The following is a 15013-nucleotide window of genomic DNA, read 5'->3' as shown; positions in this document are numbered from 1 at the left end:
AATCCACCTAACCTACACATCTTTGGACACTAAGGGGCAATTTAGCATGGCCAGTACACTTAACCTGCACATCCTTGGACACTGAGGTGGATTGGCCATGCTGAATTGCCCCTTAGTGTCCAAAGATGTGCAGATTAATGGGATTGGCCCTGCTAAATTGTACCTTAATGTCCAAAGATTACTCCCGTTCCACTCTGTCCAGATGCTCCCTTAGCGAATTTGAACCTGATGGCATGAATCGATGAATTTCATTGGTGAATCATTCCCCAATTTAATTTCTCACTAATTTTTCTTTCCCTCAGTCGGATGCTTCTCGAACCCCTGTCAAAATGGGGGCACCTGCAGCGAATCTGCCAATGGAACTCAGTGTCTATGTTCCCCATTCTATGGAGGCCGGTACTGTGAGAGTAAGTATTTACTGGGAAACTCGGAATCAGAACGGGTTTGGATAAAGAGTTATTCTTTTAAATTTGTTCTTGGAATGTCGCTGACTGGGCAAGTCCAGAATCTGTTACCCATCCCTAATTGCCCCTTGGACTGGGTGTCTCGTTCGACCATTTCAGAGGGGCAGCTAAGAATCAACCCCATTGGCAGCACGGTGGCGCTGTGGTTAGCACTGCTGCCTCACAACACCAGAGGTCCAGGTTCAATACCGGCTTGGGTCACTATATGTGCAGAGTCTTACGTTCTCTCCATGCCTGCACGGGTTTCTTCCGGGTGCTCCGGTTCCCTCCCACGGACCAAAGATGTGCAGGTTAGGTGGATTGGCCATGCTAAATTGCCCCTTAGTGACCAGAGATGTGTAGGTTAGGTGGTTTGGCCATGCTAAATTGCCCCTTAGTGTCCAAAGATGTGCGGGTTAGGTGGATTGGCCATGCTAAATTGCCCCTTAGTGTCCAAAGATGTGCGGGTTAGGTGGATTGGCCATGCTAAATTGCCCCTTAGTGACCAGAGATGTGTAGGTTAGGTGGTTTGGCCATGCTAAATTGCCCTTAGTGTCCAAAGATGTGCGGGTTAGGTGGATTGGCCATGCTAAATTGTCCCTTAGTGCCCAAAGATTACCAGTGAGAACTGTCTCCCCCGTTCCACTCTGTCCAGACACCCCCTTAGCGAATTTGAACCTGATAGCGTGAATCGATGAATTTCCTTGGTGAATCATTCCCCGATTTAATTTCTCACTAATTTTTCTTTCCCGCAGTCGGATGCTTCACGAACCCCTGTCAAAATGGGGGCACCTGCAACGTATCTGCCAATGGAACACAATGTCTATGTCCCCCCTTCTATGGAGGCCAGTACTGCGAGAGTAAGTATTTACTGGGAAACTCGGAATCAGAACGGGTTTGGATAAAGAGTTATTCTTTTAAATTTGTTCTTGGAATGTCGCTGACTAGGCAAGTCCAGAATCTGTTACCCATCCCTAATTGCCCCTTGGACTGGGTGTCTTGTTCGACCATTTCAGAGGGGCAGCTAAGAATCAACCCCATTGGCAGCACGGTGGCGCTGTGGTTAGCACTGCTGCCTCACAACACCAGAGGTCCAGGTTCAATACCGGCTTGGGTCACTATATGTGCAGAGTCTTACGTTCTCTCCATGCCTGCACGGGTTTCTTCCGGGTGCTCCGGTTCCCTCCCACGATCCAAAGATGTGCAGGTTAGGTGGATTGGCCATGCTAAATTGCCCCTTAGTGACCAGAGATGTGTAGGTTAGGTGGTTTGGCCATGCTAAATTGCCCCTTAGTGACCAGAGATGTGTAGGTTAGGTGGATTGGCCATGCTAAATTGCCCCTTAGTGTCCAAAGATGTGCGGGTTAGGTGGATTGGCCATGCTAAATTGTCCCTTAGTGTCCAATGATTACCAGTGAGAACTGTCTCCCCCGTTCCACTCTGTCCAGACACCCCCTTAGCGAATTTGAACCTGATAGCGTGAATCGATGAATTTCATTGGTGAATCATTCCCCGATTTAATTTCTCACTAATTTTTCTTTCCCGCAGTCGGATGCTTCACGAACCCCTGTCAAAATGGGGGCACCTGCAACGTATCTGCCAATGGAACTCAATGTCTATGTCCCCCCTTCTATGGAGGTCGGTACTGTGAGAGTAAGTATTTACTGGGAAACTCGGAATCAGAACGGGTTTGGATAAAGAGTTATTCTTTTAAATTTGTCCTTGGAATGTCGCTGACTGGGCAAGTCCAGAATCTGTTACCCATCCCTAATTGCCCCTTGGACTGAGTGTCTCGTTCGACCATTTCAGAGGGGCAGCTAAGAATCAACCCCATTGGCGGCACGGTGGCGCTGTGGTTAGCATTGCTGCCTCACAACACCAGAGGTCCAGGTTCAATACCGGCTTGGGTCACTATTTGTGCAGAGTCTTACCTTCTCCCATTATCTGCGTGGGTTTCTTCCGGGTACTCCGGTTCCCTCCCACAGTCCAAAGATGCATAGGTTAGGTGGATTGGCCATGCTAAATTGCCCCTTAGTGTCCAAAGATGTGTAGGTTAGGTTGCTTGGCCATGCTAAATTGCCCCTTAGTGTCCAAAGATGTTTTGGTTAGGTGGATTAGCTGTGCTAAACTGCCCCTTGGTGCTAAATTGCTCCTTAATGTCTAATAATGTGCGGGTTAGGTGGATTGGCCATGCTAAATTGCCCCTTAGTGTCCAATGATGTGCAGGGTAGGTGGATTGGCCGTGCTAAATTGCCCCTTAGTGTCAGGGGCACTAGCCAGGGTAAGTGCATGGGGTTTTGGGGATAGGTGGGATTGTGGTCGGTGCAGACTGGATGGACCAAACGGCCTCCTTCTGGCCTGTCGGGATTCTGTGGTTCGACGAAACTCGCTGAGCTCCCAACACACCAGTATCCTCCGGCGTCTTGTTGCATTGGTATCAGGGATCTCCCCTCCCCTCTTCACCCTCCCTCCGTTACTCATCGTGTCTGGTTTTGGTGGGACGGGGGTGTGCGCGAGGGAGGGATGTGAAATGTACTCTGGGTGGATTTCTCATCTGGATTCTCCCCCCTCTTTGTTCCTCAGAGCCAACTTGTGAGCCCAACCCGTGTCAGAACGGAGGCACCTGTCATGTGGACGGAGGGTCATTTTCCTGCTCCTGTCCCCCTTTATACGCAGGAGAACGTTGCAACGGTAAGGGAATCGTTGTCCGGCGGTCCAAGACCTTCCTGGTAGTTGTCCGGATGTAAGAGGATCGGTGCAGATCGAGGTTATGGCCTCTTAGTTCCCACCAGGGCCAAATTAGCGTTTGAGACCTTGGAGGCCTTGTGGCGTGGCGGGGTTCGCATCCATATTTTTGTGCCCGGGAGCTCCGGGTTTGAGTCCCACCCCAGGACGGCCGAGGCAGGCGCTTTCACAGGCGGCCAAACAGGTTGACAACCGTAAACCCTTCCAATGGCCAACAGTAAGAGCGGGAGAGAGTCACGCTTGATGTCGAGTGGCGCCCCCCCCCCCCCCCCTCAAGATATAAGCCCCCTGGCCACAGACTAGCGATCGTTTTTTTTGACTCATTCGTGGGACATGGGCCGAGCTGGACGGGCCCACATTTATTTCCCATCCCTCGTTGCCCCTTGAGAAGGTGGCGAATGTGGGACTCGCTCCCACGGGGGAGTGGGGGAGAATGTGGGACTCGCTCCCACGGGGGGAGTGGGGGAGAATGTGGGACTCGCTCCCACGGGGGAGTGGGGGAGAATGTGGGACTCGCTCCCACGGGGAGTGGGGAGAATGTGGGACTCGCTCCCACGGGAAGTGGGGAGACTATGGGACTCGCTCCCACGGGGGGAGTGGGGGAGAATGTGGGACTCGCTCCCACGGGGGGAGTGGGGGAGAATGTGGGACTCGCTCCCACGGGGGGAGTGGGGGAGAATGTGGGACTCGCTCCCACGGGGGAGTGGGGGAGAATGTGGGACTCGCTCCCACGGGGAGTGGGGAGAATGTGGGACTCGCTCCCACGGGGAGTGGGGAGAATGTGGGGACTCGCTCCCACGGGGAGTGGGGAGAATGTGGGACTCGCTCCCACGGGGGAGTGGGGGAGAATGTGGGACTCACTCCCACGGGGAGTGGGGAGAATGTGGGACTCGCTCCCACGGGGAGTGGGGAGAATGTGGGACTCGCTCCCACGGGGAGTGGGGAGAATGTGGGACTCGCTCCCACGGGGGAGTGGGGGAGAATGTGGGACTCGCTCCCACGGGGAGTGGGGGAGAATGTGGGACTCGCTCCCACGGGAAGTGGGGAGACTATGGGACTCGCTCCCACGGGGGAGTGGGGGAGAATGTGGGACTCGCTCCCATGGGGGGAGTGGGGAGAATGTGGGACTCGCTCCCATGGGGGGAGTGGGGGAGAATGTGGGACTCGCTCCCACGGGGGGAGTGGGGGAGAATGTGGACTCGCTCCCACGGGGAGTGGGGAGACTATGGGACTCGCTCCCACGGGGGGAGTGGGGGGAGAATGTGGGACTCGCTCCCACGGGGGAGTGGGGGAGAATGTGGGACTCGCTCCCACGGGGGAGTGGGGGAGAATGTGGGACTCGCTCCCACGGGGGAGTGGGGGAGAATGTGGGACTCGCTCCCACGGGGAGTGGGGGAGAATGTGGGACTCGCTCCCACAGGGAGTGGGGGAGAATGTGGGACTCGCTCCCACGGGGGAGTGGGGGAGAATGTGGGACTCGCTCCCACGGGGAGTGGGGGAGAATGTGGGACTCGCTCCCACGGGGAGTGGGGGAGAATGTGGGACTCGCTCCCACGGGGGAGTGGGGAGAATGTGGGACTCGCTCCCACGGGGGAGTGGGGGAGAATGTGGGACTCACTCCCACGGGGGAGTGGGGGAGAATGTGGGACTTGCTCCCACGGGGGGAGTGGGGGAGAATGTGGGACTCGCTCCCACGGGGAGTGGGGGAGAATGTGGACTCGCTCCCACGGGGGGAGTGGGGGAGAATGTGAGGGAGCAGAGCTAACCACTGTGCCTCCATGCCGACCCAAAGGGATACTAGCAGTGTGATGGTCTCCCCTTCTCAGAGGTATTGGAGTGCTGTGAACCAGGGGCAAAACCTTCAAGGCGTCTCACCGCCTGTCTTCCGTCTCTCCCCAGATAACACCAATGTCATCATTGTAGCGGTCGTTGTGCCTGTTACAATCCTCCTCATCATCGCTGCAGTTCTGACTTACCTCTTCTGTTGCAGGTAGGTTACTACAAGGGTTAAAGTGAAATGAGTCAGTGTTGCATCCACTTCAATCTGGGGGGGGGACAGGCGTACCAAAGGGTTCGGACACTGTCGGAATTAGTCTCTGAGGACCAGCAAGGAAAAGGGGTGAACGGCCAGATTGAACAGTCTTTCGATTCTGCCCCAGGAAAGACCTCAACCCCAGTCCAATATCTGCAGAACCAATCTCCATTTCGTAGCCGTCCTCACCCACGTCGAGGGATTAGGGTCAGGAACGTTATATATTGTAAACTCAACTCAGAGTCAGATTGCCTCCTTACTAGAGCAATCTGCCCTGCTCTCCCCCTCACCGCCACAGCCCTGTATCAATCCCCAAACTAACCCCCTGCCCCGCTCTTTCCCCAAAGCCCTGTATCAATCCCCAAACTAATCCCACTGCCCCGCTCTCTCCCCATAGCCCTGTATCAATCCCTAAACTAATCCCACTGCCCCGCTCTCTCCCCAAAGCCCTGTATCAATCCCCAAACTAATCCCACTGCCCCGCTCTCTCCCCACAGCCCTGTATCAATCCCCAAACTAATCCCACTGCCCCGCTCTCTCCCCATAGCCCTGTATCAATCCCCAAACTAATCCCACTGCCCCGCTCTCTCCCCATAGCCCTGTATAAACCCCCAAGCTAATCCCACTGCCCCGCTCTCTCCCCACAGCCCTGTATCAATCCCCAAACTAATCCCACTGCCCCGCTCTCTCCCCATAGCCCAGTATCAATCCCCAAACTCATCCCACTGCCCCGCTCTCTCCCCAAAGCCCTGTATCAATCCCTAAACTAATCCCACTGCCCCGCTCTCTCCCCAAAGCCCTGTGTCAATCCCCAAACTAATCCCACTGCCCCGCTCTCTCCCCAAAGCCCTGTATCAATCCCTAAACTAATCCCACTGCCCCGCTCTCTCCCCAAAGCCCTGTGTCAATCCCCAAACTAATCCCACTGCCCCGCTCTCTCCCCATAGCCCTGTGTCAATCCCCAAACTAATCCCACTGCCCCGCTCTCTCCCCATTGCCCTGTATCAATCCCCAAACTAATCCCACTGCCCCGCTCTCTCCCCACAGCCCTGTATCAATCCCCAAACTAATCCCACTGCCCCACTCTCTCCCCAAAGCCCTGTACCAATCCCCACTCTCCTCATAACCATGGTGGGTGGGTAGGAGGAGAGTCAGGGGATGAGGGGGAAGATGGTAGGGTTGTGGGTTGAGGGAGAGGTGGGAGAGAAAGGGGTGAGGAGGAGGGGGAAGAGAAGGAGAGGGTGGGGGAGGAGGGAAATGGAAGTGGGGGAAGAGGAGTGTGGGATGGTGAGGGGGAAGGGGGTGGGCGGGCGAGAAGTTGAAAGGGAGGGGTATGTCGGGGAGTGGGGTGGGAGGGGGGAGAGTTGAGGGAGAGGGGTTGTGGGAGAGGGAGAGTGGAGGTGGGGGAGGGAGCAGGTAAGATGGAGGATGGGTTGAGGGAGGGGGGAGGGTGGGGGTGGAAGGGGGAGGTGGGGGAGGGAAGGGTGAGTGTCGGGGTTTGGGGTTAGGAGGGAGGGGGAGGGTGGGGCGTGGGTTGAGGGAGAGGTGGTTTGTGGGAGGGTGGGGGTGGGTTGAGGGAGGGTGTGTGGGGAGGGTTGAGGGAGGGGGGCTGTGTCTGGGAGGGGTCGAGGGAGTGGTGTGGTGGGGGAAGGATTGAGGGGGGTGTGGGGGAGTAGGGGGGAAGATGAAGGAAGTGTTTGAGGGAGGGGGTGTGTCTGGGAGGGGTTGAGGGAGAGGGGAGGTGTGGTGGGGAGGAGTTGAGAAGGGGGGGCTTGGGGTAGGAGAGGGTGAGGGAAGGATTGAGGGAGGTGGGTGTTGTATCTGGGAGGGGTGGGGGGGAGAGGTGTGGTAGGGGAAGGGATTGAGGGAGGTGGGTGTTGTATCTGGGAGGGGTGGGGGGGAGAGGTGTGGTAGGGGAAGGGATTGAGGGAGGTGGGTGTTGTATCTGGGAGGGGTGGGGGGGAGAGGTGTGGTAGGGGAAGGGATTGAGGGAGGTGGGTGTTGTATCTGGGAGGGGTGGGGGGAGAGGTGCACTGGGGGTAGGGATTGAGGGAGAGGGGCGTGTGTCTGGGAGGGGTGGAGGGGGAGGGGTGTGGTGAGGGAAGGGATTAAGGGAGAGGGGCGTGTGTCTCGGAGGGGTGGGGGGGTGAGGTGTGGTGAGGGAAGGGATTGAGGGAGGGGGAGGTGTGTCTGGGAGGGGTGAGGGGGGTGTGAGGCTTGGTGGTGGGGGGATACCTGCTTGGCCCTGATGGCCTGTGTTTGGCTGTTTAGGGGTGACGGGGAGAAGGGCAGCGAGATGACGAGTGATACCAGCTCCCTGGGCAGCAGCAGTGAATTCGGACACACCGTGTCCAGCTGGCAAACCAGAAAAAGACCGTCATTCTCTGGCTTTTCCAACCCGGATTTCAGCGACTAACCGCACCCACACAGACCCGCGACCGAGCAGCACCTCGCATCCGGTGTTCCAAATGCAGCCAATCGTTTTTGTAAAGTGAATGAGCGTATCCTCGGTGCGAACTGTCCGTCCACTCATCGGACACCGGAATCCCACCTCATCCACACTCAGCCCCCAACATGTTTACCAGACGTGGAAATACCCATTGGCCCACCACAGGCTCTTCAAGTCAAAACTTTATTTATTAGTGTCGCAAGTCAGGCTTACATTTACACTGCAATGAAGTTACTGTGAAAATCCCCTAGGCGCCTGTTCAGGTAACACCGAGAGAGAATTTAGCACGGCCCAACGCACCCTAACCTGCACGTCTTTCGCACTATGGGAGGAAACCGGAGCACCCGGAGGAAACCCACGTGGACACGGGGAGAACCTGCAGATTCCACACAGACAGTGACTCAAGCTGGGAATCGAACACGGGTCCCTGGTGCTGTGAGACAGCAGTGCTAACCACCGTGCTACCCGTCACAGGGACCTGGGTTCAATTCCGGCTTTGGGTCACTGTCTGTGCAGAAGTCTCTATATTCTCCCCGTGTCTGCAGGGGGTTTCCTCCAGGTGCTCCGGTTTCCTCCCGTAGCCTAAAGATGTGCAGGTTAGGTGGATTGGCCATGCTAAATTGTCCCTCAGAGTTACCCGAACAGGCGCTGCTATGAGGCGACTTGGGGATTTCCACAGTAAGTCCATAGAAGAAGAAAAGAGGAGGCCATTCGACCCTTCGAGCCTGCTCGGCCATTCATCACGATCATGACTGTTACGTCCAACTCAGGAGCTTCATCCTGCTTTCTCTCCGTAACCTTTGATCCCATTCAGCTCAAGTGCTAAGAGTAAAGTTCGTTTATTCGTGTCACAAGTAAGGCTGACATTAACACTGCAATGGAGTTACTGTGAAAATCCCCGAGTCGCCACACTCCGGCGCCTGTTCGGGTAACACTGAGGGAGAATTTAGCACAGCCAGTGCAACCTAACCAGCACGTCTTTCTGACTGTGGGAGGAAACCGGAGCACCCGGAGGAAACCCACGCAGACACAGGGAGAACGTGCAGACTCCACACAGACAGTGACCCAAGCCAGGAATTGAACCCGGGTCCCTGGCGCTGTGAGGCGGCAGTGCTAACCCACTGGGCCATCTTGAAAGCCTGCCTGTGACACAAATAAATAAACTTTAAGTATGCAGCTCTTTGCAGATGGGGTTGGGATGGGAGAGGGGTGCAGTTTCACCAAGACTGGAAGATTCACCTAGCTAGACTGACCTCTGTTGCTTTACTTGCTGCTTTTGCCTGTTCTTTGTGTTGTGTTTTGACGTCAGTATGTACAATGTACACATTAATCAGGGCATGAGGCTGAGTGTGGTGGGGTGAGTGACGGTCGGGGGGTGGGGGCATTAATGTATGTTAATTATATTATTAAAATCGCATTGCAACTCGTTGTCTCAGACGTGTCATAAATAGATCAGTATTTGCACTGCACACACAAGCTAGGCGTCAAAAGAAGTCTTAATTTGTACGTATTAAAGTCACAGAGATTTACAGCAGGGAATTAGACCCTTTGGCCCATCTCATCCATACTGACCAGGTTTCTTAAACTGGACTCGTCCCATTTGCTTGTGTTTGGCCTGCATATTTCTAAATCTTTCCCTATCCATGCACCTGTCCAAATGTCTTTTCAATGTTGTCAGTGTGCCTGCTTCTGGCAGCTCATTCCACACACACGCGTACGCGCGCACACACACGCGCGCGCGCGCGCGCACACACACACACACACACACTACCCTCACAACATTAGGTTAAAGTCCAACCAATTGATCTGATAGTAAAACCCACAAGCTTTCGGGAACGCTGTCCCTTTGTCGGTGAACCTTCCACGCGCCTGACGAAGGAACACCGTTTCAGAAAGCTGGTGGGATTGCTATCAAATAAACTGGTTGGACTTTAACCTGGTGTTGTGAGACTTCTTACTGCAAAAAAGTGCCACCGGGAGATTTTCCCAATGGACTTTATGCCTTTGGCACAGATCTGACTAAGCTGGGGGGGGGAGGGGACAGAGTCTAAATTCCAATCAGAACTTCCACGAATGAAATGAGGAAACACTTTTGCACGTCAAGTTTAGAATGCAAACTTTAGTTTGACGCTCAACCCAAATGTTAATTCTAACAGTGCGTTTAATTAGGTCTCTGTGAACCGAGTAACGTTTTGCAGTGCAGGTGAGCTGTGTCCTGGTTGTCTCCTGAATCTTTTGGAGGTTTTTACACTTAATAAAAGTCCAGATGTGGAGTTTCCAATCCGATGCTGACCCACTGTCCCCCCAACCTTCTCCCCTGCCCTTTGGTCCAACCCAAGTGAATCTCCTGTTTGTGCAAAACACTCAGAGTAATAAAGTTTTAGTTGGTGTTTTTCACTCAGCTTGTGAAGGTCAAAGTTTGTACTATGAACAGCGGGAGGCGATGGCGCAATGGTATTATCGCTAGACTATCATCTATCCGGATAACTCAGCTCATGTTCTGGGGGACCCGGGTTCGAATCCCCGCCACGGCAGACGGTGGAATTTGAATTCAATAAAAAAAATCTGGAATTAAGAATCTACCGATGACCCATTGTCGGAAAAACCCATCTGGTTCCCTTGAGGGAAGGAAATCTGCCGTCCTTACCCCGGTCTGGCCTACATGTGACGACGTGGAGATGCCGGCGTTGGACTGGGGTAAACACAGCAAGAAGTCTCACAACACCAGGTTACAGTCCAACAGGTTTATTTGGTAGCAAAAGCCACGAGCTTTCGGAGCGCTGCTCCTTCGTCAGGTGTATGGGAGTTCTGTTCACAAACAGGGCATATAAAGACACAAACTCAATTTACAAAATAATGGTTGGAATGTGAGTCATTACGGGTAATCAAGTCTTAAAGGTACAGGCAAGGTGAGCGGTGAGAGGGTTAAGCACAGGTTAAAGAGATGTGTAGCGTCTCCGGACAGCACAGTTAGTGAGATTTGACAAGTCCAGGCAAGCGCTGGGGGTTACAGATAGTGCGACATGAACCCAAGATCCTGGTTGAGGCCATCCTCATGTGTGTGGAACTTGGCTATCAGTCTCTGCTCAGTAACCCTGCGCTGTCGTGTGTCGTGAAGGCCGCCTTGGAGAACGCTTACCCGAAGATCAGAAGCCAAATGCCTGTGACCACTGAAGTGTTCGCCAACAGGGAGAGAACACTCCTGCCTGGTGATTGTCGATCAATTTTACAATTTTATTGAGCTTGTATCTTTATAATGCCCCGTTTGTGAACAGAACTCCCACTCCCATGAAGGGGCAGGGCTCCAAAAGCTCGTGGCTTTTGCTACCAAATAAACCTGTTGGACTTTAACCTGGTGTTGTGAGACTTGTTACTACATGTGACTCCAGAACCTCAGCCAATGTGGTTGACTCTGAGATCTCAAACAATGACGAGACAGTACAGGAATGAGATCGAGAATCTGGTGAACTGGTGCCGCAACAATAATCTCTCCCTCAATGTCAACAAAACGAAGGAGATTGTCGTTGACTTCAGGAAGTGTAAAGGAGAACATGCCCCTGTCTACATCAACAGGGACGAAGCAGAAAGGGTCGAGAGCTTCACGTTTCTACGTGTCCAGATCACCAACAACCTATCCTGATCTCCCCATGCAGACACTATCGTTAAGAAAGCCCACCAACGCCTCTACTTTCTCAGGAGGCTAAGGAAATTTGGCATGTTAGTTACGACTCTCACCAACTTTTACAGATGCAACATAGAAAGCAATTTTTCCAAATGTATCACAGCTTGGTATGTTTCCTGCGCTGTCCAAGACAAGAAACTACAAAGAGTCGTGAATGAAGCCCATCACGCAAAACAGCCTCCCATCCACTGACTGTCTACACTTCCCGCTGCCTCGGGAAAAGCAGCCAGCATAATTAAGGACCCCACACACCCCGGACATTCTCTCTTCCACCTTCTTCCGTCAGGAGGAAGATACAAAAGTCTGAGGTCACATACCAACCGACTCAAGAACAACTTCTTCCCTGCTGCCATCGGACTTTTGAATGGACCTTCCCCATATTAAGCAGGTCCTTCTCTAATGCCAATGGATGGGAAGCTGTTTTGTGTGATAAAGAAGTGAATATCTAAATATTTCGGAGATGTTAGAACTCAGGTTGGATCCCTTTGCTGGAGGGGTGGAGTTTAAAAACAGCGAAGTTATGTTGCAGCTGTATAAGGTGCCGGTGAGGCCACACCCGGAGTACTGTGTGCAGTTTTAGTCCCCTTACCTGACAAGAGATGGCACTGGAGGGGGTGCAGAGGAGATTCACTAGGTTGATTCCGGAGTTGAGAGCGTTGGCTTATGAGAAGAGACTGAGTCAACTGGGGCTATACTCATTGGAATTCCGAAGAATTAAAGGGAGATCTTATAGAAACGTATAAAATTATGAAGGGAATAGATAAGATAGAAGCAGGGAAGTTGTTTCCACTGGCAGGTGAAACTAGAACTAGGGGGCATGGCGTCAAAATAAGGGGGAGCAGATTTAGGACTGAGTTGAGGAGGAACTTCTTCACACAAAGGGTTGTGAATCTGTGGAATTCCCTGCCCAGTGAGGCTACCTCGTTGAACGTTTTTAAGGCAAGGATAGATAGATTTTTGAACAGTAAAGGGATTAAGGGTTATGGTGAGCGGGCGGGTAAGTGGAGCTGAGTCCACGAAAAGATCAGACATGATCTTATTGAATGGGGGAGCAGGCTCGAGGGGCCGAATGGCCTACTCCTGCTCCTGGTTCTTACGCAATGAGGGTTTTGGGCACTATTACCGTGTCAGGCAGTGAGTTCCAGATGCCCACCACCCTTGGGTGACAGAGCCAGACCATGCGGGTGGGGGAGAGAGAGGTGGTGGGGGTAGAGGGGGGATTTGGAGGGGATCTCCAGGCCTGATCCACAAAGTGGGGGGGGGAACTCTTCAGACCCCACCCACAAAGGGGGAGGGGACTCTCCAGACCCCACCCACATAGGGGAGGGGAACCTTCACAACCCACCCACAAAGGGGAAGGCAGTTCTTCAGGCCCCACCCACACAGGAGGCGGGGACTCTTCAGGATTCTCCGTGGACGGGGAGGGGGTGCCCGGCGGGGGCGGGGGGCAACTGTCAATCACTGTCGGTCCGAGGTCGGTGATTGGCCAGTTAGCCCAGACACACGAGGAGGCGGGGGAGAAGCACGGGGCTGTGATTGGCGGAGCGGGCTGTCACTTAGCCCACACGGACCAATCTGCGGGGGTTGGGGGCGGGACGAAGCGTGAAGAAGAAGGCCGTGCGCTAAACGTAGGTGCTGATTGGTTAGCTAACTGTCACTCAGTCCTACTGCGGCCAATCAGCGTGGGGCAGGGGCGGGCCGGATCATGAAGGCGGCTGCAAGGGCGGGTGACGGGGCGATGATTGAGTGGCTGGGCTGTCACTCATGCCCGCTGAAACCAATCAGCACTGAGTGGGGGCGGGCCTGGTATAAAGGCGATTCAGGGAGGCGGGGGTACTGACTGGTGGATTGGGCTGTCACTCAGCTCCGCTGGCCATTCAGAGTTGGTCGAAGGCGGGCCGGTTAATTAAATAGGGGCACGAGCGGGCGGAGGCAGTGACTGGTGAGTCGAGTTGTCACTCATTCCCACTGGGCCCAATCACCGTGGGGTAGAGGCGGGCCGATGCATTGAGTGGCTGCACGGGCGGGTGACGGGGCGCTGATTGTCTGGGAGAGCTGTCACTCATCCCTATTGAGCCCAATCACCGTGGGGTAGAGGCGGGCCGATTCATCAAGCGGCTGCACGGGCATGGTGATGGGCTGATGATTGGCTGGCCGGGCCGTCACTCACCCCCCACTGAATCCAATCAGCGCAGAGTGGGGGGCGGGTCGGGTATAAAAGCGGCTCCGCGGGTGGGCGGTGGGTCTGTGCGGGATGGCGAGGCAGGTTTTCGGAAGGGTGGCCGCAGTGTCCGGGTCGCTGGCCGTGGGGCTCGGCGCCTACGGAGCTCACGGTAAGTCTGACGACACCCCAGCCACCGAGCTGGCCTGGGCAGTCAGCGGGAAGCCTGCGCCTGGGCCCCGGCTGAAGCTGGAGGGTGATTTTCCTCAGGGATATTCGACTGTGGAGGCATCACGCTGCCCCCCCTTTCCTCCCCCTCCCATTCTGCCCCTGCCTCACCACCTCAACCTATAGGTGACTCCAGGACTGAATCACCAACCACCACCCCCCCCCTCTCCATTCCTCATGCTTGAATTTGGATGGTAATTTGACTGTGGGGGCATCTCATTATCCTCCTTTCCTCTCCCTCTTCACCACCCCCCCTCCCTTCTCTGTCCCCCTACCTCACCCCCTTAATCTGTAGGTGAGTCCAGGACTTTATCAATCACCCCCCCCCCCCCAGTTGCTTATAAAACAACTTGGATGATCATTACATGCAGGGAAATTCGACTATTGAGGCATCACACTACTCCCTCTCCTCCCCCTTGCCTCTACCTCACCACCTCAACCTGTAGGTGACTCCACAAAATTGAATCATTTCGACCTTCTGCCCTTGTCCAGTTTTTTTTTACATCTGAAGGGGATATTTGGCTATGGAGGCTCACATCACTGTCTTGACTTTCAACAGCCTGTAGCCTCACCCAAGAGCTGTAGGTGAATTGAAACTGCAAACCCTCTCCTCCTAGTAAAATGGGATAGTGACTGCACGTGTTGACTGGGAGGTGGGGGGTGGGGGGGGGGGGGGGGGGGGGGTGGCGGTGGTGTGATATGATGACGCCCTAATTCTGGACTCTTTCATAATCCTAAGTACTAACCTGCTGAATGGCGGCAGCACAGTGGGTTAGCGCTGCTGCCTCACAGCGCCAGGGATCCTGGTTCGATTCCTGGCTTGGGGTCACTGTCTGTGTGGAGTATGCATGTTCTCCACGTGTCTGTGTGGGTTTCCTCTGGGTGCTCCGGTTTCCTCCCACAGTCTGAAGATGTGCTGGTTAGGGTGCATTGTCCATGCTGAATGACCTATTATTGTCCAAAGATTTGTAGGTTAGATGGCTTGACCATGCTAAATTGCCCCTTAATGTCCAAAGATTTGTAGGTTGGGTGGATTGACCACACTAATTTGCCTGAGCGTAGGGGGAATTAGCAGGGTCAGTGCGTGGTGGGTAGGGCCTGGGTGGGATTGTGGTCAGTGCACACTGTAGACTCAATGACACTAAGGACCAATTTAGCTTGGCCAACACACCTGAATGTGTCAGTGGTTGGCACTGCTGCCTCACAGCACCAGGGGCCCAAGTTTGATTCCCGGCTTGGGTCACTGCCTGTGTGGAGTTTGCACATTCTCCCA

At 54.3% G+C, this 15013-nt stretch overlaps 1 protein-coding gene across 1 annotated transcript in view; it reads left to right on the top strand.

Moving 5' to 3' along the window:
* The window catches only part of LOC145339225 (zonadhesin-like), a 64630-nt gene extending 56659 nt beyond the window's left edge, over positions 1–7971 (top strand). The window contains 6 exon segments of the mRNA XM_080183619.1: positions 303–407; positions 1199–1303; positions 1992–2096; positions 3027–3134; positions 5088–5178; positions 7492–7971. Of these exon segments, the coding sequence (XP_080039745.1) occupies positions 303–407; positions 1199–1303; positions 1992–2096; positions 3027–3134; positions 5088–5178; positions 7492–7636 (659 nt within the window). The 3' untranslated portion in view covers positions 7637–7971.
* The last annotated feature ends 7042 nt before the right edge of the window (positions 7972–15013 follow it).

Source organism: Carcharhinus amblyrhynchos, unplaced genomic scaffold (assembly GCF_965287045.1).
Source record: "Carcharhinus amblyrhynchos unplaced genomic scaffold, sCarAmb.v2.hapA chromosome_352, whole genome shotgun sequence".
Lineage (NCBI taxonomy): Eukaryota > Metazoa > Chordata > Chondrichthyes > Carcharhiniformes > Carcharhinidae > Carcharhinus > Carcharhinus amblyrhynchos.
Note: the sequence above shows the minus strand (reverse complement) of the source record. Positions and strands in the feature narration are given on the sequence as shown.